This window comes from Schistocerca piceifrons, chromosome 5 (assembly GCF_021461385.2).
Source record: "Schistocerca piceifrons isolate TAMUIC-IGC-003096 chromosome 5, iqSchPice1.1, whole genome shotgun sequence".
Taxonomy (NCBI): Eukaryota; Metazoa; Arthropoda; class Insecta; order Orthoptera; family Acrididae; genus Schistocerca; species Schistocerca piceifrons.
In genome coordinates, this window is record NC_060142.1 from 25,985,820 (window position 1) to 26,010,838 (window position 25,019).

At 46.0% G+C, this 25,019-nt stretch overlaps 1 protein-coding gene across 1 annotated transcript in view; it reads right to left on the reverse strand.

Annotated features, from left to right (window-relative positions):
* LOC124798371 (trehalase-like) overlaps positions 1–9,872 on the reverse strand; it is a 323,119-nt gene extending 313,247 nt beyond the window's left edge. Inside the window, exon 1 of the mRNA XM_047261743.1 lies at positions 9,718–9,872. Within this exon, the coding sequence (XP_047117699.1) occupies positions 9,718–9,872 (155 nt within the window). The remainder of the gene's footprint in view (positions 1–9,717) is intronic.
* Positions 9,873–25,019: the final 15,147 nt, after the last annotated feature.

Genomic DNA, 25,019 nt, shown 5'->3' on the forward strand with positions numbered 1-25,019 from the left:
GTGCCTCTTATAAATATGAAATTTACAACTACTCATTTGTCGTACATTCCTACGATTACTAACTGGTCCTCCTTCCACATGCTTCTCTTTACATGCGTAGCAACGACAAATATTGCATCATAGATTTACAAATTCTATGGGTATGAAGTCTGACAGTTATTTCCAGAGTCTACAGAATACCTTACAGATGGTCCCTCTACCTGCTCTGTCATTTATTCGTGGTCAGACCTCAGATGATGCGAAAGCTTAGTACGTACGTCGGTAAACAGATGCCGCCACGCACTACTGGTCGTTATTAAAATAACTGCTAGTATCACGTAAGCCGTTATTACGGTAACAGATGTTTCTCAAGCCGGTTATTTCTGTCGGTTAAGTTATTTTTTGCCGCCCCTACAAGGGAAACGACAGAGTGCAAGTTGCGACTGAGCGCACTGGGCAGAAAATCGGTGTGGCCGTATCGCAGACGCTTTGCCTGCATTCGCCTTAAAGGATCTACGGCAACTATTGAAGACAGAGATCCGGATAAACAGGCAGGGATTCTTGCCGTCTACCGTCCTCCAGAATACGACTGCAGAGTCTTAAACACTGAGCGACATTGGTAACGCCAGAAGACGCAAATTATAAACCAGGAGGACAGAAATTTGTATCATATGTCAGCTGGAACAAAGGCTGCAAGGCAAAGAGCAGGACGAGGGCACACGTAGGACACAGTGTTATTGCATTTATATATTGCCACAGCTGTGCTGGAAAAGAACCAGACCTACAAGTGCTAACACAAAGCACTGAAGCTCAAATCGTTATACACAGAGGCGCCAAAGAAACTGGTATAGGCATGCGTATTCAGATACAGAGATATATAAACAGGCGCTGCGGTCGACAACCCCAATATAAGACAACACGTGTCTGGCGCAGTTGTTAGATCTGTTACTGTTGCTACAATGGCAGGTTATCAGGACTTAAGTGAGTTTGAATGTGGTGTTACAGTCGTTGTGCGAGCGATGGGACACAGCATCTCTGAGGTAGCGATGAAGCAGGGATTTTCCCGTACGACCATTTCACGAGTGTACCGTGAACATGAGGAAACCGGTAAAATATCAATTCTCCAACATCGCTGCGGCCGGGAAAAGATCCTGCAAGAACGGGACCAGCGACGACTGAGGAGAATCGTTCAACGTGACAGAAGTGCAACCCTTTCGCAAACTGCTGCAGATTTCAATGCTGGGCCATCAGTGTGTGTCAGGGTGCGAAACATTCAACGGAACATCATCGATATGGGCTTCCGGAGACCAAGGGACACTTGTGTACCCTTGATGACTGCCCGACGCACAGCTTTACTCCTCGCTTGGGCCCGTCAAAACCGACATTGGACTGTTGATCACTGGAAACATGTTGCCTCGTCGGACGAGTCTCGTTTCAAATTGTATCGAGCGAATGGACGTGTACGGGTATGGAGACAAGCTGGTGGAGGCTCTGTAATGGTGTGGGGCGTGTACAGTTCGAGTGATATTAGACCCCTGATACGTCTAGGTTCTACTGTGACACGTGACACGTACGTAAGCGTCCAGTCTGATCACCCGCATTCATTCATGGGTGCATTCTGACGGACTTGGGCAATTCCAACAGGACAACGCGACACCCCTCACGTCCAGAATTGCTACACGGTGGTGCCAGGAATGCTCTTCTGAGTTTAAACACTTCCGCTTGTCGCCAGATTCCCCAGTCATGAACATTATTAAGCATATCTGGGATGCCTTGCAACGGATGTTCAGAAGAGATCTCCACTTCCTCGTGCTCTTACGGATTTATGGACAGCCCTACAGGATTCATGGCGTCAGTTCCCTGTAGCACTACTTCAGACATCAGTCGGGTCCATGCCAAGTCGTCTTGCGGCACTTCTGCGTGCTTGCGGGGGTCCTGCACGATATTAGGCTCATCAGTGCAAACATTAAAAGCTGGCTAAAGCCCGCTATAACTGAGCCGAAATTATCACAAAGGACCTAATCGCGCTCACAAAGGCTAGATTAAATACATTTCGTGGTGATGTATTTGTTTCTAGTAGAAGTAGTTTATCTTGTAGCGAAATGGAAGTAGAAAGATCCTGTGAGTTAGTATTGGTAGATGTTGTACCTGACAACCGCAACAAACTAATAATTGGTTGCTTTTACCGGCCTGCAAATCAGATGACACAGTTGCTCAACAATTCAAACAAAACTTGCGTCTCATTTCAAATAGGTAAAGGAGCAGACTCTAACTGTATGACGGATACAGGAACTAGCGACCGCAAGATGGTTGTAATGAGACTGATCTAATCAACATCCAAATCCACCAAAAGTAAACGCAAAATATATGTAAACAAGCAGAAAAAAATTCTCTTGTCGCCTTCCTAAGAGATAGTCTCGACTCCTTCCACGCTAACTATGTAAGTGTGGAGCACATATACCTTACATCCAAAGAAATAATATAACGGCAGTTGAAAGATTGATACCGAAAAATTTAAAAGAATGTATCACTAATCCACCATGGTACACAAAACAGGTCAGAGTATTAAAGCAGAACTAACAAAAAGCATGCTAAATTTAAAACAACACAAAATCTTCAAGACAGGCCATGTTTTACTGAAGCTCGAAACTGAGCGCGGACTTCAATGCTAGATGCTTTTAGTAGTTTCCACAACGATATTCAGTCTCGAAATCTGAGAGAAAATCGACAGAGATTCTCTTCGCATGTGCACTACACTAGTGGCAAGACAGAGTCAATAGGATGACTGCGCTTGACAATGCCTCTAAAAAGGAGTTAGTATACACTTTTTCTGGAAACACCTTTACCAAAGAAGATGAATTAAATATTACAGAATTCGAATGAAGACTTCAACTTACGTGCAGATACCCTCAGTGCAACAAAGCAGCTCAAATTACTTCCGGTGCACATTGTATACGAGCTAGATTCCTTGAAATAGCTGTACACTTAGCGGTCATCTACAAACACTCGCTCGACGAAAGATCCGTATCTAGAGACTGGAATTTTGCGCAGGTCACACGAATACTCAAGAAAGGAGATAGGGCTAATCCACTGAATTACAGATCCTTATCACTGATGTCGATTTGTAGTAGAATTTTTTCAGTTGCAGCAGAATTTGTGTGATTTCCTCTCAGGATGGACACAGCTGGTAGACGGAAAGGTATCGAGTGAAACGTAAGTGATATCTGGCGTTGCGCAAGGCAGTGCTCTAGAACTTCTGCTGTTCCTAGTCCATACGAACGATTTAGGAGACAATTCTGAGGAGCCCGCTTACGTGAACTGGAGAAGATGCAGTCGTTTACCGTCTGGTAAAGTCTTCAATCGTACACGAGAACCAATTGGAAAATGATTCAAGCAAGACATCTGTATGGTGCGAAAAGTGGAAATTGACCCTGAGGAATGAAACCTGTGAGATCATGAACAGGAATACTAAAGGGAATATGGTAAATTTCTATCACACATTAAATCACACAGACGTTCAACTAAATGCTTTGGGATCATTATTACGAACATCTTAAATTGGAACGATCACATAGATAATGTTGTTGGTAAAGCAAACCAAAGACGGCAGTTTATTGGCGGAACTTTTAGAAAATGGAACAGGTCCACCACATAGATTACTCCCACTAGGCTTCTCCGCTCTCTTCTGGAGTATTGCTGTGTGGAATCCGCATAAGATATACGGTTAACGGAGGACATCGAAGAAGTTCCAGGAAGGAGAACTGGTTTTATATTATCGCGAAACAGGGGAGAGAGTGTCCGGCACATAGTATCAGAGTGGGGCGACAGTCATTAAAATTAAGACATTTTTCATAGCCGCATTAGTTTTTCACGAAATTTGCATCGTCAGCTTTCTCCCCCGAATCCGAAAATATTTTGTTGACAATGTAAAAATTACTTCCCCTTTTTTACAGCACTGCAGATCCGTAATATTAATGAAATCCGTTGCGGGACAAGAGTCCGCCCCAGGTAGATAATAACTTTAATTGATTCAATGATTTTAATTGACGCATGGAAAAATATTCACGTGGTAAGACAGACTATTACCTGCCTGTGTTGGCGGTGAGTTAATCCAGGAACAGACACACTTCGACTGGCACTGCTGTCTGGCAATAAAATCGCGGAAGAATGTTTTAGCAGGACTATTTCACCATGCGACTCGTGAATTGATATCCTATCAACGTACGTATGTTGTTTCTATTTTTCGTAAGAATTCTATTCTGCAGTTATGCTGTCGTCTGCACGTGGTGACTTTTTTTGTTATTTTTCATTCACTATTGTGTGCTCTTTTTTTCGGTGATATTTATGAGCTGCCGCAGAGTCCCACCCATCGCAATGCGAGGAAGCGAGCCGCGTTGGCGGGCAGGTGCGGCTGCCCCCGGCCACGCTCGCCGCCGCCCGCCGCCCTGGACGCACGATCCGCTGGCGCTCCGTGGTCTGAGACGCAGCGCTACACGCGAGAGTAATCCCTGTCCACTAGAAGAACGTTTCTCAAAGTCTTACGCACTCCAGCCAGCTCAGGAAGAGGACTAGAGCAACAAAGTCCTAAGATTCATCCCAGAACTTCGACGCGGGTACAGTTAAAAGTTCTAAAAGGCAAACAGCGTGTCGATCGTTACTATTTGTCACGCAAATCATCCATGGAACATGAAACTAACTGTAACTGTAACAGACATCAAGAGGATAACATCTAGTTGCCAACAACTCTCACAATAGTACTACACACTTCTGATGTTAACCGCTTAAAAGCATTGTCCTGTTTCAAGACTTTTTGTGTGAATCAGATATTTAGTAAGAGGATTACAAAATATTAAGTACATTGTAGCAGAACAAATATTAATAAATGCAAATGAGTTATCTCTCAAAAGTGAGAAAACACCATCTACTCTAAATTCTGACTTCAGTGAAAATTTGTAGAATGTACCATCCTTCAAATGTAGCCGTATAGCATTAATTGTTAACTATGTATGTAAAGCATACAAAGGTGAAAGTTAAACATAATGGGAATTACTTAGTGGCCGAGCGGTTCTAGGCGCTACAGTCTGGAACCGAGCGACCGCTACGGTCGCAGGTTGGAATCCTGCCTCGGGCATGGATGTGTGTGATGTCCTTAGGTTAGTTAGGTGTAAGTTCTAGGGGACTGATGACCACAGCAGTTAAGTCCCATAGTGCTCAGAACCATTTGAACCATTTTTTGGGAATTACTTACATGTAGTGGTAGGAAAAACCGTATTCATGGTAGTACAGCCTTAACAACACAAAATCAAATAGAAACAACGCAGCAATAGGTACAATAATGAATAAGAAAATAGGAATGCGGGTTAACTGCTATAAACAGAACAGTAAACGGATCGTTCTAGGCAAGTTAACGTTAGACCACGAACCATCACAGCTGAACAAGTATATATTCTTACTAAATCCAAGGCTGATCAACAAATTAAGAAAAAAAGTGTATGAAGAGATAAGTAAATTATTCGGTAGGCTGTGGAACAGAAAAGTTTCATTGTGATAGAAGACTGGCATTCAGTAATAGGCAAAGCAAGAGATGATGCTTTCAGAGGGCACAATTCAATGATTGATAATACTTAGATTAAAAATCGTGAGAGAACACTGCAAACGTGGAAGAGATCTGGAGGCACCGGCCAGCGCTGTTGCCTGGAATACACTATTTGGTAATCTGAAGCCAGTGGGGATCGAATGTAGGTAGCGGAACGTTACCTATAACTTGAACGTACATTAGCCTGGAGCTATGAGAGCCGAACGACAGGAAAGGGAAGTAATACCTGAGAAGAGGTTGGAATAGGGTAGCAGCGAATCGCTGATATTGTTGAATTTCGGCAGTGAATAATCAGGAAGAGAAAGCAAGAACAGACTTGAAAAGCGAATTAACATTTAGAAGGAAGAAATAAAAACTTTGACATTTGCCTTAGATGGAAAAGAATAGATAAGTTGAGTGGAACGGATGGTATCTTGAAAGGAGAGCATAAAACGAATATTAACAAAAGTAAAAGAAGGGTATAATAGAAATACATCAGGTAATACCGAGGGAATTAGTTTAGGAAAATGTGGCAGTAAATGTTTTAGATGAATCTTTCTATTTTCGCAGGCAGATAACTGACGAAGATCGAAGTAGGGAGCATACAAAAAGGGGATCTGCAGTATCAATGAAAGCTTTGCTGAAGAAGAGTAATTTTTCAACATCTGTCACACGTCTTTTCTGGAAGTATTTGTATGAAAGTGAAACGTGGGCAGAGAGGAGAATAAAAGGGATTTATGGCCCAAATCGACTAAAGAAGTGTTGATTTGATCGCGAGGCATGAGGGAATGGCTAATTTGGTAATGAAGGCGAGTATCAACGGTGAAAATGTAGCGGAAGACCGCGGCTTCGCTACAGTACGTAGACCTGAGTGGGAGCGACTTGTACTGGCTGTGCACAAATGAAGAAGCTGGAGCGGGACAGAACAGCGTGGAGAGTCTTCGGAAAAAAATAGCAGAACAACAACAACAACAACAAACACGAAACTGTCAAATATGTTAACGAAGACAACAATTTTGCAAGTGAACAACAATAAAGGTATACACGTAGAAAACAAGATTTGAAATATGTGCGGAAATTTTTCACAATGAAAACACAAGGGATCGAAAAAAAGTAAAGGTGTACAGAGATTCGTTGGACGGAAAATGTACGTAAAGGTGGCCGCGGCCTACCACACGGCCAGCTCGACGGGAAGGATTTTCCTCCGCTGAGCTCGGCGGGTCCTCTCAGTGTAGGCACGCGACAGCCGTCTCTGGGTGCGGGTGAGTGAGCATTTCATCCCCGACCAGGATTCGAACCGGCTTAGCTCGGAGCCGAGCGCCAGCGCCCAGACTTGCGGCGGCGACCCCGGCTGCGGGGGCCGATCGTGTACGTGAGTGGAACTGGTTCGTCCATTTGAGCCGCAAGGGAGTTCCTAGCAAGGTGAAGGGAGTTCCTAGCAAGGTGAAGGAACTCGCACGCGAGGCGCTGGTGTGAGTTCTGCCGCAGAGCGAGACGACGTGGTTGCGCCGAAAGGACGGCGGGCAGATGCGGAGGAGTGGTATCTGGTGTGGGAGAAGGAGCACGGAGCAGACGTGGGGCGCAGGCAGCGCCCAGGGGCCCGCCCCTTCTGTGACGCTCGCCAGCAGCCTCGACAACGCGGTGCAGGGAGCACGCACGTAGTCGTGGAACTGTTCCTTCAGACGATTGGCGGTTATTCTTCTTCAACTGTTTACACTCCACTGATACTGATGTACAACTTCTCGAATAAAATGTGGTTAGCGGTCCTTAATAAAAGGTAATTAGTAGTTTTAATGGCCGGGCAGACGACTACGGCTTAACTTAGCAGCAAACTGCGTTGTTATTCACATCACATACACAAGCAGTTGTGACGTGCTAATGCCGGACTGAGCAGGATATCCTATTCAATGTCTTCTCCGTCTATATTGGATTCAATGGCTGAGATAAATTCGCGTGTCAGTGTGTATTATTTGATTACGTGAGAGAACCACATTAATCGCACATGTAGTTTGGAAAAGCTTCATTGTGACAGTTTTAGGTATACTGACAAAAAACCGATTTCTCCCGTGAGGAATGAAATGCATGCTTTTTTGTGGGTCCACCTTGATGCAAAGACTTCGTTACCCGCAACTAGTTGGTGGCGATAATTTTGCTACGATCAGAGAAAGTTTGTTTTCAGTTTTTCCCCCTTATTTCCCTCGGCTGTCACAAGGTGGGTATCAGTTAGCATTATTACCATTCACTGGAGAACTCAACCGATTTTTATATTACGAAACCGCGAATCCAGTAGAGTGATGAGGTATTGAGACGGCCGTTAGGAGGACGCAACTGTGGGGCGTCGCTAGACTGTATCGACGGAAAGGGCAGACGCTACATCGAAGGCGTCGTGTTCCACAGAGTAGTTTTCTGTTGAGCGAGATTGTTCCATAAGCGTCTCCGTGCGTAGCGTTCTGTCTGCTTGCGCGGCAGACGTACTCACAGGTCGTAATGGTGTATTTAGTTTGTGTGCACACGTAAACTAGTTCACCCAAATTCTGTAATTATATTTCTTTACGCGATAGTTCCTGCATTTTCCTTAGTCTGAGTGAAGTCGTTTAACTAGTCGATGCTGGCGGACTTTCTATAATTAACAAGCTGCGCCTTTGTAGTCTCTGATGATGTCTCTCACACAACCTGGAGAACCGTTGGAGACGAAACATACCTCGGGCCACGGCCAAAAAACCAGTACCACGAAAGATACAGTTACCGTCCGTAATATGTACTCTTAAAATTCCGCGAGCCCACTTTCCAGTAAGAGGCAGGCAACGAATAACGTCCTGTCATACGACCTCGCAAGAAACTAACGTGACTGAAAACTCAGTGTAGGACGTCACACGGAAGATTATCCAGATAGTTCCCTGTTGGATCAGAGAGACAGCGCGGTCACGCGTTATAACCGGCTTTACTTTCTGTCAGTTCCCGAACCGCTTCACTGTTCGACCGACGCAGATACGTCGGTGACAGTGGGATGACGGAATAAACGCTCGTAATCCGAAGATATGTGCAGACCGTGTTCTCGCTGATGATTTGTCGGTGAAAATGAAAACTGAGCTATCAGATCTGTTTCTGAGGGAGCTACTAAACGGGAGACGGTCACGTAAATTCAGAATGATATTCCCGAGCGAAGGAACTCGGGCAACAGGTGAGAATTAATTTCTGAATCACGTTAAACAGGCCTTAAAGAGCGCTTTTCGAAGTAAAATTTCTTTGTTAAGCACAAAGTTTCCGTACTGCACATTAAGAGCGTTTCACCGACGACACATAAGGAAACGTGTATCATTTACACCTGCCTGAATGTAAATTTAGGTGAACGAGAATGTCAGCTGTGCAACTCTTTCATGATGGTCAAAACAATTATAGATTACACTATGCTCTTTCCAAATTCCATCAGGCTGCTTTTTTTTTTTTGTTTATTTCCGTGCGGTTTAGTTTTTCAGCAGGTCACCGTGAAGCGCTTTCAGGTTGACCGTTCACAATATTAACAGTTTCAGAAAGGACCAAAGGTGAGAAGCATAATGTTATTTCTGTCAGTGGGAGAAATAACTCAGAAGCGACGTCGCGACAGTGTCAGAGTGCAGCGGAGGGATCGCGCCCGGCGCAACGCCGCCCGTGGCGAGCAGAGAGGTCCGCGCCGGCCAGCGTCCGGCTACCGAGGCCGCGAGTCCGTAAACATACTGCGAGTATTGAGGGATAACACTCAGAAACGATAGGAAATGGGAGGATCGCGTAAAGTCAGTGACAGCGAGACCGAATCTAAGTTTCGGATTTCTCGGAAGGGTGCACCCCTGCAGGAAATCACGCGAAAGGCGATTCTACGATGACTTCTAGACTAATGTTCCACTGTTTGTGGTAGTCGTGGAGCAGGCACGACAAAATGCATTTAACGAATATATACGCGCACTGCTAGAACATCCTACCAAGTCGGTATAGCCCACACGAAAGTGTAACGCAAAAGCGCGAGGAAGAAGATGTCTTAAGTTGCCGCGAGACCGTGTCGTTTAGAGTACGAGAACGTGCCTTCCGAGAAGAGCACTGTGGCGTCACAGTCGTACATCTCACGCGGAGCTGGCAGACGAGTACACAGGCAGTCGTTACGGAGGCCGAGGCCGAGGCCGGTAACTCACCTGTCGCAGGCGGGCGGCAGCGCGTCCGGGTCGTCCTCGGGATCGAGCAGCCGCTGCTCCCAGCTGGCGGTCTTTTGCCCGCGCGGCTCGTGGGCGGCGGGAGCGGCGGCGGCGAAGGCGGCTGCGGCGAGCAGAACGAGCAGCGCGGACGCCATGGCGGCAGTGGGGCGGCGGCGCCGCGGCCGGCGCTCATATAGCCGCAGCCGGTGACGTCGCCGGGCCCGCTGCCGCCTCCGAGCCGCGCCGCCACCTCTCCGCCTGCGCGTCACCTGCGGTTATCTCGAAAGGAAAACCTGCTAACGCCAGGCTGCCAGTCGCAAATGCACGAACAGCTTCCGACAACGTCACACCCGATACACCTTTCAATTTTTCCTCTGCATCTTTAATATTGTGCAACTCTGCACGTTAGTCTGTCCTGTACGGTCCCCCTCATCTCTTCTCAACTACTGCACCGTGCATCAGTTTCGATCTGTTTACCGTATTCCTGGCCAGCTCTCACAAGCACTCGCCTCTATTGCCAACTTGATTGTGTCTCGATGCCTCAGGCTGTCTCCTATCAACTGAGTCCTTCTTTTAGCCAAGTTACGTCACATATTTCTTTTTAACCAGTTCCATTTTCGTCAGTTACATTATTTACCCATCTAATCTTTACCATTCTTCTTCTTGTAAGAACTGCTTATCGTCCATGTTTCAGTTTCATTTAATGCTATAGTCCAAAGAAATAGCTCGAGAATACAATTCCCAACACTTTCGTTGCTAACAAATTAGTCTTTTTCAGAAACGATTTCCTTGACGTTGCCAATCTCAATTTTATACATCCTCTACTTCCGCCATCATCAGTCACTTTACTACCGAAACACTAAAAACTACTTCTACTGTCTCATTTCCTAGTCTAACGTCCATTCCATTGTCTGACTGACTCCTACTACTTTCCATTACCATTGTTTGTTTTTGTTGCTGTACACGCTACTAACCTCACGCTACTAACATTGCTTTCGGCTTATCTTGAATGTCCTCAGCTGCCTGCATCAGAATTACAAATTCACTAGTAAGCTTTCGAGTTCTATTTTTTCTCCCTGAATATAAATTTCCTTTCCAAATTTGACCTCCGTTTCCTTCACACTTTCCCAGCTACTGCCCACCTTTCGTATCCTTCGACATGCAGCTCCTGTCACTTCCTATATTTTATCCTTGCTACCCTCAGAATATGAAAAGTGTATAACATTCTAAAAAATTTCTCTTTATCTGCAAATGCTGTAAATCAAGCATACTTTTTAAACCTATCTTCTAGCATAAATCATAGGGCCTGTATTGCCACACGTGTTCCCACTTTTCACCAAAGCCACAACTCATCTTACCCAAAGTCTTCTACTAGTCTTTCCATTCTTTTGTAAATCATTCGTATCAGCATTACCTAACGATGAGTTATCATGTGATGTTTCGGGATTATTCGCATCTGTCAGGTTCTGCCTCTTTTGAAATTACGATTATTATGTAATACGTGAAGTCTGTGGGTATTTCACCTTACATTTATATTTTGCGTACCAGCTGGAACACTTTACCCACGGCTCGTTATCCCAAGGATCTCAATAATTCTGAGGGAACCTGCCGTGCTTTAATTTACAACACTCAGTGAAAAAAAAAAAAAAAAAAAAATGGTTCAAATGGCTCTGAGCACTATGGGACTTAACATCTATGGTCATCAGTCCCCTAGAACGTAGAACTACTTAAACCTAACTAACCTAAGGACAGCACACAACACCCAGTCCACTCAGTGCAGATTCCAATTCTACAGCTTTCACATTTTTAGTGTACCTGTTCCTACTTTCTCCGTTTCGTATTCTACTGGACTCTTGTTGTTTTACCGATTTGATCCTTTGCTGCCTTCACTATTTCACCTCTGAAAGCTACACGTTCATCTTCCACTCTATTGTTTTCCCTTCTTTCAGTCAATAGTTGCCTAATTCTCCCTTTGAAACTCTCAAGAAACCTCTATTTATTTTAATGTATCCACGTCCCATCTTCTTAACTTCATACATCTGTCGCTTGAACCATCTTACTGTTAAAATCTGGTTCCGAACTCCATCTTACAATTTTATAACCGATCTAAAATCTTCCACTGTCTCCACGTCTCCTCCGTGCTTACAACCTTCTTCCATGATGGTTGAAATGAGTGACTCCAATGAATACATTATGGTCTTTGCAAAATTCCACCAGGCAGCTTTCTCTTTTGTTTCTTTCCACCAGTCCCTTTACTCTCTTCTCTTCATTTTCCTGGTGTCAAATATCACTCCCGCATCACAGTTTAATTTCCCCTCCCGTAACAATCTGAAAATTTTCCTTTATCTCTTCAAGATTTCTTCACTCTCGTCATTTGGCACATAAACATTTGCTACTGTGGTGGGTGCTGACTGTATGTCTGTCTTGCGTACGATAATGTCTTCAGTGTACTATTCATTGTAGATTACCCGCATGCCAAGTTTCTTATTCATTATTAGATCTACTCCTGCATTAGAGCTATCTGATTCTGCGTTATAAACTCAGCGTTCACCGGACGAGAAGTTCTTTTCTCCCCACCACTGTACTTCTCTAATTCCCACTATATCTAACTTCCATATATCCTTTTCTCTTTTTAAATTGTCTGCTCGATTCAGGGTTCTGAACTTCCACGCTCGAGCGTGTAGAATGCCACTTTCGTTTTTCCTGACGACGACATACTGGTGAGTAGTCGCTGCAAGGAGACGCGCGTGGGAGACTACAATGCCTCTGTAATACTTTACCCAAGAGGATGCTACAGTCACTATGCCGACAGTCGAGATTCGTTTCCCCGTTGGTATCAGTCGGCTGGAGTACCAACATAGCAAGAGCATGTTTTCTGGTGTTAAAAGGCCAGACAAGTCTATTAACCAGACTTTTGCACCCGCAACTACTAGAAAGGCCGTTGCCCCTCTTCAGGAATCATCGGTGTGTGCCTGTCATTGAGGCACGAAAGACAGCCCACTGCGCGTAGGTCGATGGTGTAGTGGAATTGTGAAGTTGTCTGGAGCGATGCGCAGAGAGCGAAACATTATCTACAACTTGAGTCAGAAATCAGACTGCACACATGGGAAAAAAAATAAGCTTAGAATTTAATGCCACATCAATGACAACATCATTAGTGACGGATCAAAAGCCTAAATCATAGCGGCCCGACGGTTATTTCGATAGCCCTCCTTCTCAATACGACGGCAGTGCCGCTCAGCAAACTGCACCGTCTCGCCGGGTCAGAGATCGGCGTCTGAGGACTTCAAACACTTTCTGGATTTTTAGACACCGGGTCGTCTTTTTTCCTCGAAATTTCTGTAGAGATTGGGATTTGAAGAGGATTTCCTCTCGTTTCATAGGGTGACAACTGGTCAGGGACCTCGACTGGCCGAAAGTGTTCCAGGCACTATTTTTTTTTTTTTTCGCGGGAACACCAGGAGAGTTCTCCGTCACTCTGCCGTTGGCTCTCTGTTGTGGGACATCGTAGCTGACTCTGGCTCTGGACGTTGCCTCGGTAACTACTGCTTCACTCCGGTGGTTCATTTGGACCGAAAGTGGAGAGTTTGTATTAACTGTTGTTTCAGTTTATGAGTTCAGAGCGCCCAGAGCGACGGGCAGTTTGATTACTTCCAAATAAATGATTTCCTTGGTTTTGTCGACTGACGAGTGACGTTTATAATAGCGAATCTTTGTGCACACCATTCCACGTGAGTGGTGTTTACAGTGCCAAGAGCATACCGTTAACTCCTTTGAATGCCTGATTAATACCTGCTTCTCACAGCAGGATCGATGCAATTATTCCTGCAGCATCAGTGAATGCAGATTCGAGAGTGACCCCTGGAGACAATACTTTTCGTTTCGTTTCCCCAGTATCGTGAGGTCCACTGCTAAGTGTACTATCCCGTGTAAATTCATCACACTCGTATATAAACTTTCTTTACATGCAGTTGTCTTCGTGTGTAATTATTACAGTTAATAAACGAGACAATGACTCGTCTCTTCTTATTAATTGTGTAGGAAGACAATCCCTGCCCCAATTAACGATTTAGTGAGACAGCAGACGCTTTTTATTTATGACGGTCTTTTTCCTTTTAATCCCTTGCGCAGTGTTTGAATTACGTGTCGGAATAAATGGGGAGCACTCTGACTGCCGGCGTGGGACGTCACACGGACAGACCGCGCAGGCCCCACGCGGGACGCGCAGCTCGCGAGGCCCAGTGAGTCGGGAGAGGGGGGGGGGGGGCGTACAACTCCCGCCCCCTCCCCTCCTCTCCTCATCCTGTCTCGACGTTTGCGTCCCCTCGGCTTCATGTCGTTCGCTCTCCCCATCCTGCTCAGCTCCGGAAACCTATCCTTCTTTCCTCCATGTCGAAGAAAGTAACACTTCTGAAAGGTAACAGTGGGTATCAAGCTTCCTTTAACATTTGAATTGGCGATGCTCGAAATCTTGCCTCCTCTTAGTGAGTGTTGTCCAGGCACACTGTCCCCCCGTAAACGTATCATTTTATAAACTATGTATGTACAACAAGTTGGTGGATATCGATCGATGATGCAGTCATTTCCTACCTCATATAAAAATAAAGCAAGCTCAAGTCTGCAAAGTGGCGAACATCGACTCGGAAACAATTTAACGAGAATAAAAGTCAAATTAACCCTGAATAAAATACGCCAGTAAAAAACATACCTATAAAAAATTCTACGTAAGCGAAATCGGCGAAACCAACCTTAAGGAAGAATGGGAAAAAGAACGTGCGGAAACCTGTAACAAATTCCACACCAAAATCACACAAAAGGTCAAAGAATTAATCACACTAAAAAATAGTCCAGACACTCCTGGTGGAATTTGAAATGTCATAAAGCGCTGGGAGGATTCAAAGGATGTTTCTTTAAGTATAACGGCAAGAAAACACCAGAAAATAAACAACTCTTCTACAAAATCAGGAAACAAGTGACCATATCCATTAGATATACTAAGAGGAAATACATGAATGAACAGTTGGACTCCATCGAAAAAACCTTTCCCAAGTCCAGTACTGCAGATTTCCATAGGACTTTTACAGAAGTAATCCTGGGACGTAACCCTCAAAATTTATGTTTCACAAAATAAGACAGAAGACTCACCATGAGCAAACAGGATCCTCAAGTGCCTGGAACCCCTTTCGAGATTCCGTGAGGCAATCTCCACTTTCACCCTTACCGGATCCCACTACCACCCCCCACAACAAGAGAGTCGCAGGCATGTACTTAGACTAAAAAATAACAGAGCTTTCGGAGAACGTGGTATCATCGCAGAATTGCTCAAAAACCTTGGATCATCCCTCAAACTCACACAAATCGTAACAGCAATTTGGCGGACAGAAGAATCTTCCAAACACTGAAAATGCACCGTAATTCGAGTACTGCACAGAAAAGGGGATAAAAAGGATTTAAGTAAGTACCGAGAAATATCCCTTCTGCAAGTTACATACAAAATTCTCTGAGTATGCCTCGTGAAATGAGTTCAGGAGCAACTCGAACACAGAACTGGTGAATACCAAGCCGGCTTCAGCATTCATCATAGAACAAATGTTCCATCTAAAAACAACATCGAAACACAGTACGCTCGCGAACAGCTGGATCACACGATCCTTCGTGGACTTGAAGAAGTCGTGCGATCCTGCTGATCTGCAGTCCCCGCTTTTCATCGCCGTCGAACAACAGCGACTTTACTTGCAAACCAGAAATCAAACAAACACGCACCAACACAACCTCTAAAGCAAAATTCATAGGTTAGGTGTCAAACCGGTGTTCGGCAAGGCGATGGTCTCTCTCCTAGCCTCTTCAATCTGGTTTTGGACAAATTCATCCGAGAGTGGCAAAAATGACTCAAAAATTAGAACTGTTGGAAACCCATACGACTTCGAAAACCTAAAAATGACATGCAAATGTCTTCCTTAGCTCCCAAAACAGATCTGGCAATACCAGCAGACGATGAGACGACAACAATTAAACAGAGACTCTCCAGAATATGGCGAGAAATTGACCTCCAAACGTCATCCCAAAACACCAAGTAAATATGCTTAAAACAATCTCCTCAAAAACTAATCACAAAATGTGGAAAAATCGAGAGAATTACATGCTTAAAGTAGTTAGACGAAATCCTCGAACATACAGCAGCAGAGAAAATTGCACAGGAAATTCTGTTGCAAAAACTTAGGAGCGTTTACGGTACAGTCTACCACATGTTCAACAAAAAATGTATGTCCATACACACGAAAATCAGACACTGCAACACAGTTAGCGAGCCTAAAGTCTTGTACGCTAGCGAAACGCTTACAATGCACAGAAACGATGGAAAGTTTCAAGACCGCAAAAGTCTAAGAAAGATATTCGGTTTCAAAAGAACAGATGGTGCGCACAGATATAATACCGAAAAATAATTGAAAAGCTATCGAATCACGCAGAAGGCATCAGAAAAAGATGGGCACATCCACTGGCTCCCAATAATACTTATTCTCAAAATTGCGACCTACATAGAACAACTGAAAACAGTGGCCTGGGTCCAACAGATGAAAAAGGATTTAGAAAAGGCTCACATTCGCAACGGAAATCTATACAGACAAAAAATTAGCTAACGGGAAGTATTGCCACAGAAATAAGTTACCACCAGACCAGGAACAAACTGGACGAAAGGAAGAAAAAGAATCTACAGAGAGAAATGTGAGAGCCGCTTGGAAACCCCGAAGATTGAAACATAGTAGCTTTCCATTATCCGATAGGATCCTATCGCACCAAATAATAATAAATAATACTATATATACGCAGCAAGATCCCAGTGATCACGTGGGCAGATTATTCTAACCTTAGGTCAGCGAGTTATGAAATAATACACAATGGAAGATGAGGTATTATGAAAACTTGGTGACAGATTAAGTCTGTGAGCCGGACCGAAACTGGAACTGGAGACCTTTGGCTTTCGCGGACAACTGCTCTATCGATGGTGCTACCGAAGGACGACTTATAACCATCCTCATAATTTTACTTCCGCCATCCCCTACTTTCAAAACATTACAGAAGTTGTCCTGCGAAAGGTGCAGGAGTAGCACTCTTGGAAGAAAGGATATTGCAGTAGCACTCCTGGAAGAAAGGATATTGTAGAGAAACGCCGCAACCACTGCTGTGGGTATATTTCGAGAATGAATTTCTCACCCTACAACGGTGTGTGCCCTTATGTGAGCTACAAACTGCAGATAAGTACATCACAATACGCACATTATTATGGTTACAGAACGGTGAATGCTATATAATTGTGAGGCTTTAAATAGTAATGACGATAGTCTATCTGTTTGGGTGTATGACAACCAGGTACTACAATACTCTAATGCAAAAGTGGTAAAAGAGTAAAAATCGAAGTTACACACACACACACACACACACACACACACACATACACATACACAACAGCTTAAGATGTTAGGCTAGAAACGCGACACAATATAACAGGTAAAACAGAAGGCAGTTCCTCACTTGAATTTGGTTCTGCCCTGTGATCAAAATATAAAAGGCACTCACGATATCCACTCGACAGGCATCACAGGCTGGGAAAATCTTCTACTGGAGCAGGAGTCCACGCGTTGTTGACTCTGTTCAATTTGGAACCGACTAAGGGTGACTCAATCCTGTTGCAGTGAGCAGTATAAAGTACACCAGAACCAACACTACCAATTGCTCTTCCTCTGACTGCAGCATGGATGCCTGACTCACAAGCGAAACGTGTCGTTCAGTTGTTGTTACTCCTCAGGTATCACAGTGTAGGAAGTACACCTAATGAAGTACGAATGCGTGTTTTATAGGCCTCTGACCCATATGACGGCGGAACAGAGTGAATGCACTTTCGACGAGTGACCGATATACAATACGCCACAACCATATACACTACTGGCCATTAAAATTGCTACACCACGAAGATGAAGTGCTACAGGCGCGAAATTTAACCGACAGGAAGAAGAAGCGGTGATATGCAAATGATTAGCTTTTCAGAGCATTCACACAAAGTTGGCGCCGGCGGCGACGCCTACAACGTACTGACATGAAGAAAGTTTCCAATCGATTTCTCATACACAAACAGCAGTTGACCGGCGTTGCCTGGTGAAACGTTGTGATGCCTCGTATAAGGAGGAGAAATGCGTACCATCACGTTTCCGACTTTGATAAAGATCGGATTGTAGCCTATCGCGATTGCGGTTCATCGTATCGCGACATTGCTGCTCGCGTTGGTCGAGATCCAATGACTGTTAGCAGAATATGGAATCGGTGGGTTCAGGAGGTAATACGGAACGCTGTGCTGGATCCCAACGGCCTCGTATCACTAGCAGTCGAGATGACAGGCATCTTACCCTCATGGCTGTAACGGATCGTGCAGCCACGTCTCGATCCCTGAGTCAACAGATGGGGACGTTTGCAAGACGAGAACCATCTGCAAGAACAGTTCGACGACGTTTGCAGCAGCATGGACTATCAGTTCGGAGACCATGGCTGCGGTTACCCTTGACGCTGCATCACAGACAGGAGCGCCTGAGATGGTGTACTCAACGACGAACCTAGGTGCGCGAATGGTAAAACGTCATTTTTTCGGATGAATCCAGGTTCTGTTTACAGCATCATGATGGTCACATCCGTGTTTGGTGACATCGCGGTGAACGCACGTTGGAAGCATGTATTCGTCATCGCCATACTGGCATATCACCCGGCGTGATGGTATGGGGTGCCATTGGTTACACGTCTCGGTCACTTCTTGTTCGCATTGACGGACACTTTGAACAGTGGACGTTACATTTCAGAAGTGTTACGACCCGTGGCTGTACCCTTCATTCGATCCCTGCGAAACCCCAAATTGCAGGAGGATAATGCACGACCGCATGTTTTCTGGATACAGGAAATGTTCGACTGCTGCCCTGGCCAGCACATTCTCCACATCTCTCACCAATTGAAAAGTGTGGTCAATGGTGGCCAAGCAACTGGCTCGTCGCAATGCGCCAGTCACTACTCTTGATGAACTGTGGTATCGTGTTGAAGCTATACCTGTAGACGCCATCCAAGCTCTGTTTGACTCAATGCCCAGGTGTATCAAGGCCGTTATTACGGCCAGAGGTGGTTGTTCTGGGTACTGGTTTCTCAGGATCTGTGCACCCAAACTGAGTGAAAATGCAATCACCTGTCAGTTCTAGTATAATATATTTGTGCAATGAATACCCGTTTATCACCTGCATTTCTTCTTGGTGTAGCGATTTTAATGGCCAGTGGTGTAGTTAGCTTCACTGGCCGTAGCTTACATTTTCTCGCAGTAACACCACTCGTTCCTTCAACAGTTTGATTCCTCTCTAAAACGACAGCGAGATGTGGTGTATAATGGTTTGCAGCACTGACTTGGAACTCTTCTTATTGTATTATGACTGCATGTGTAATTAGTCTGTGGCTCATCCGCGGGCAGGTCAAGAATTCTGCACAGTTCTCTACTTGGGGCACTGTTTCACCCGTTGGCCGCTAGATAAAGCTGTTGAAGAGGTAGCACCGACACGGTAGACCTGTCCCAGTAATGTGCATTTGCACAATCGCGGTAAGAGGGGCGGCGGTGTAGACAATAAAAGGCCCTGTTGGAAGGAGGGGCTCTGCGACGCACTGTTCTAGTAGTCGGGCCCGAAGACTAGGCAAGGTCGCTAGGGTACAACTAACGCAGAGGGAAGGCCGAGATTGCACACACCACCCAGCCCTGTGTCAATGGAGTGGACTCGGTCAGAAGGGCGGCGGCGCACACATTGGAAGCACCTTTCTGGAACGGTAGGTCGGCAGCAAACGTCTGCACACAGTGGAAGGCCCTGGCAATAACACGAGCTCTGCACCACACTTGTACTTGCAGCAGTGTTTACCAGCCGGATTTGACGACTACTCTATAAACTATAGCTGATGTGTAGGCAGGTCCATTCCAGATGACTAAAAGAATAAACAAGAAATAAATTAATACTGAAACTAGAATACTGGAATACATTGCTACTTCTTAGTTAACGTAGCTTGTGGCTGGGCGCGAGAAGTCCAAGGAGCAATGTAACTAACGAAGACAGGGAATGACACTCACCTGCAGAGGAGCAAGGTTATCGCGATCGGTGTTTCCTGGATACGCCTTCGCAGCAGAGGCGGCAGTGGGCGCGCGTAGCGTCAGCTGCTTGCCACTGTGGTGACTACTGGTGCCCAGCCAGACACACAGACGGACGTGTGCCTTTGTTCATTGCTGGGCTAGGACCTGGACAGATGGACGGAATGACACTTGACTTCCCTCACTGCTGGACCAGCATCTGGACAAACAGACACACTGGTATGTGTTTTCCTTACCAGTTAGCTAGTGCCTGGATAGACTCTTCCCTCACTGCTGGGTCAGCATCTGGACAAACCGTAAACTGGTACGTGTCTTCCTTCAGCAGACGGCTAGCACCTGTACAGACAGACAGAGTGATATACATGTCTTCCCTCACTGCTGGGCCAGCATCTGCACAAACACACAGACCAGTGTATGTCTTCTGTTAGCTGTTGACCAGAGCCTGGACACACGGACGGACTTACGTGTGTCTTAGGGAAGACACACGCGCCGCCCATTGGTCGTCTTCTACTGGACGGCGACTGTACTCGCGGGTTGATGCACCCAGAGCTTTCACCTGGGATATGTCTTGCATGTTTAACAGGCCGAACTTCAGTGTTAATCCAGACAGAACGAAAGCTGTCAACCATAATCAAAGGATGTGCTATCGTCTATTCCAGGAAATCTCTGAACTAGTTTCGAATAAACGAAGATTCAGCGCCACTTGCAGAAAATATGTGGAGTGAACGGGTTTTGTGTGAATATAATCTCATGGCATATAGGAGAAGAAATTATGGAGGTAGTGTCTACGCTGAATTGTCTCATCTCCTACATTTCTGCTTATGGTGACTGCAGCGAAATCAACAGACAAGTCTTACCTGGTAGCAAGGCAATGCCCAACTTTAACAATGTTTTAATAAGTAGAGACATAACTTTAACGACAAAGATCTTTATAGTAAGGACTAAAGTCTTTCTACTTGTGAGGTACAGATGTCAGGCGTAGACCATAAGAAAGTCTGAATGGCGTAGAATACACGGCTTTAAATTGTGGTGCTTCAGGAAACTCTTCAGAGTTCCATGGATCGCAAAGAGAACGAGTAAGGTCAGTATCACAGGAAATGAAATCGGATTGCTTCTTGGAAGGTCTGATACTGAAACAAAAACTGACCTTCTTGTCATATATGCCATGAGATTATATTCACACGAAACCCATTTACTCCACATTATGAGAAGACATGATTCGTATATAAAGACTTTAATGCTGGGGACAGTCGGAGGTGCAACGAGAGGAGGGCAGCAAAAGATCACATAGATCGCTGGCGTCAAAGAAGTAATGGATTCCAACCTGGAAAGTCTGCGGGACAAATTGCAAGACAAGATAACTGCTAGATCCCAATAACTACTAACTAACTGCTATTGTCAGCCCGGGATTGGTGACACACCTGCCCGCGTAATCCGGGGGTCTGGCGGATCTCGACCGTCACGGTGATCGGCCATCCCGCGCCTGGCGGTACTGGGCAGGTGCACCTCAGTCTCCAGTCGGTTCTTCTCATTCACCGACCATTGTGCTCCCTTAAAAATTCCCTCAGATTCTTTTGTGATACCTCGTTTGCCAATGTGTCTCATCAGAGAAAATGTGTCATTACTGGGTAGTTGTCGTCTTAGTCCAGTTGCCACATCATTGTGTATTGGGCACTCATAGATCTCGTGATCAGGATTCCCTCCTTCTACGCCACAATCACACGCGTGCGAGGCCCGCTTCCCAAAACGACACAGTTATGTCGAATACGGTCTGTGCCCTGTAAAGAAGTGCAGCACATCTCTACTCGGCTTGAAGTACCGCATCTCTAATCTCTCTCTCTAATGTCAGGCAGCTGCTGGAAAACCCTCCACTCTGTTTCCCCACTTTACGATGATTCCTGCCATAGCTGCTCCCCTCTTTTCCAGATTGCGAACTCGTCTCCCACCTGCACCCCCATAATGTCCAACGTCTTTTCAATTTTGCTCTTAGTTATCCAATACCACGCTGCCTGTTCGTGGGTTTTAATGTCTAAAGGACACAGCCCCATCAGCACCAACAGAACCCCTCCAGGAGTTGTCCTGTACGCCCCAGCAGAGCGTAACACCATACTCCGCTGCACCCTCCCCACAGCCACGGCGGGCGTCACCCTCCTGAGCCTGTGCGCCCGCACTCACTCCCCGTATCCTACTATACAAGTCAATATGCTACTGTGGTAAAGTTTGATTAGGACGGGAAGAAAATAGAATCTTTTATGCCTGACGTTGATTAGGTTATTTAAGACCTCTGGTAATCGGTGGGCTACGGCGTCTATGTGGTCTTTATAATTCCATTTATCATCAATATTAAGCGCATGACATCGAGCTTTGCGGTGCCGAAGAACTGGTGTTCCCTCTGTCCTCACAGTGGGGTTTCTAATTAAACTACCTTTCAGCGGCAAGTATGCCGAATTGTTTGGTGCAATCCTCATTTTCGACTTATTCAGCAAGTGAGGTCAAGGCCTGTTCCACCCATGGTTCTAAGTCTTCACCGCTGCAGTCACCAACCAGCAGGAGGAGGTCGTCCGTTTAGGCTATCACCTCTGGCACATCATCACTATGTTGCAGATTTTCCGACAAGGGCTCCATATTCACGTCTCAAAAGAGTCACCCCAGGACAGAGGACGCCCCTTGTTTCATTTATTATTCCCCTAGGGGATGATAAATAGACCTCCCTTTCTTCACAATAGCTCCTCAGACAGCCATATAGAGGCTCAGGACACCCGTTCTCCGGCAAGGAGAGCGAAGGCCACCACAGGTGGCCACTGATGTCCACCACATACTTATGCAGGGCTGAACTGCAGACCTCGGTCGTCAGACGTCGATAGTCCTGGCCGAAAGCCAAACTGCCTGTCACTCATCCCACACAGCACCCTGTGTGCCGCCAGTCTGTCAGCTAATAACCTCTCAAAGATTTTCCCCAAAACGTCTAAAAGACATATTGGCCTATAGGATTTGACTTCCACTGGGTCTTTATCTTTGCCTTTCTTTATGATAACGACATTTGCCTTCTTCAAAGCTTTAGGAAATTTGCAATGTCGCAGGCATTCGTTATAGATCCTAGTAAGAGGTGCGATTAGCTGAAAGGCGAGGAAGTACACCACCTCCGTTACAATGCCATCTGGCTCCAGAACCTTCCCCTTTTCGTGGATTTTATGTGAACAGATACCTCCTCCTCAGAGAAGGGTTGCACCACGGTGCTGTTTGTGTACTCAACAAGATCGTGACTGCAGATGGTCGACAATACCATGGGAGATCTTATCTTTTCCCTTACCAGGTTGTAAGGGACTTCCGAGGGGTCGTGATTAGCTGTCCAGTACATACTTTTCCCAACTCTTAATTCTCACTGCCTTTAGTTCCTTCCGGAACAATTCCTTGGCATATCAAAAACTTTGTACCAGTACTGTTGGTTGGTTGGTTTGTGGGATTAAAGGGACCAGACTGCTATGGTCATCGGTCCCTCTTTCCAAATACTAAAAACACCCACAGAGAATAACAGCGATTAACAGAATAGAGCACAGACGACACAGAACAAGAGAAACAGACCAGACCAGACAAGACGAACTAAAAACACACAGAGTGTGACGGAGGTTGGCCGACCATAGAAACAAAAAAGGAAAAGCCAACCACCGAGAAACACATTAAAACTCAGACTAAAAGCGTAGGCCAAAGGCCAGAATCAACACAAAAGGACATAACAAACATGCAGATTAAACGATAAAAACCCCCTGCCCGAATAAAACGTAAAACTAAGCCAGCCATAGCAGGGTCATCAGTTAAAAGGGCAGGGAGCGTATCAGGCAGCGCAAATGTCTGCCTGACCACAGCTAAAAGGGGGCAGGCCATCAAAATGTGGGTCACTGTCAAAGCCGCCCTGCAGCGACATAGAGGAGGGTTCTCCCGGCGCAGTAAATAACTGTGTGTCAGCCGGGAGTGGCCAATACGGAGCCGGCAAAGGACTACTGAGTCCCTGCGAGTGGCTCACAGGGATGACCGCCACACAGCTGTCGTCTCTGTGACAGCACAGAGTTTATTACACACTGTCAGTTGGCGCCATTCATCGTCCCATAGTGCAAAAACTTTGCGGCGTAAGACTGCCCGCAAATCAGTCTCTGGGAGGCCAACATCCAGAGATGGTTGACTGGTGGCCTCTTTCGCCAGGCGGTCAACATGTTTATTGCCCGGGATACTGACATGACCGGGGGTCCACACAAAGACCACAGAGCGGCCGCAACGGGCAAGAGTATGCAGGGACTCATGGATAGCCATCACCAGACGAGAACGAGGGAAACACTGGTCGAGAGCTCGTAAGCTGCTCAGGGAATCGCTACAGATCACGAAGGACTCACCTGAGCAGGAGCGGATATACTCTAGGGCACGAATGATGGCGACCAGCTCAGCAGTGTAAACGCTGCAGCCATCCGGCAAGGAACATTGTTCGGAATGGTCCCCTAGAGTTAGCGCATAACTGACACGACCAGCAACCATCGAACCATCAGTGTATACAACGCCAGAGCCCTGATACGTGGCCAGGATGGAATAAAAGCGGCGGCGGAAGGCCTCTGGAGGGACTGAGTCCTTCGGGCCCTGTGCCAAGTCAAGCCGAAGGCAAGGGCGAGGAACAAACCATGGGGGTGTACGCAAAGTGGCCCGGAAAGGAGGTGGAACAGTGAAAACCCTAAGCCTGGAGAGAAGCTCTTTGACGCGGACCGCGATCGTACAACCTGACCGGGGCCGACGTTCTGGCAGATGGACGACCGATTGCGGGAACAGGAGACGATAGTTTGGGTGCCCGGGCAAGCTAAAAACATGGGCAGCATAAGCGGCCAGCAAACGTTGGCTCCGTAACTACAGGGGAGGGACACCTGCCTCCACCAGTATGCTCTCCACAGGGCTGGTCCGGAAGGCACCAGTGGCAAGTCGTATTCCGCTGTGTAAGATTGGGTCCAGCACCCGCAACACAGACAGGGATGCTGAGCCATAAGCCAAGCTCCCATAATCCAGACGAGACTGGATTAACACCTGGTAGAGCTGTAACAGGGTAGATCGGTCGGCTCCCCAGCTGGTGTGGCTCAAGCATCACAGAGCATTTAGATGCCGCCAACACGCCTGT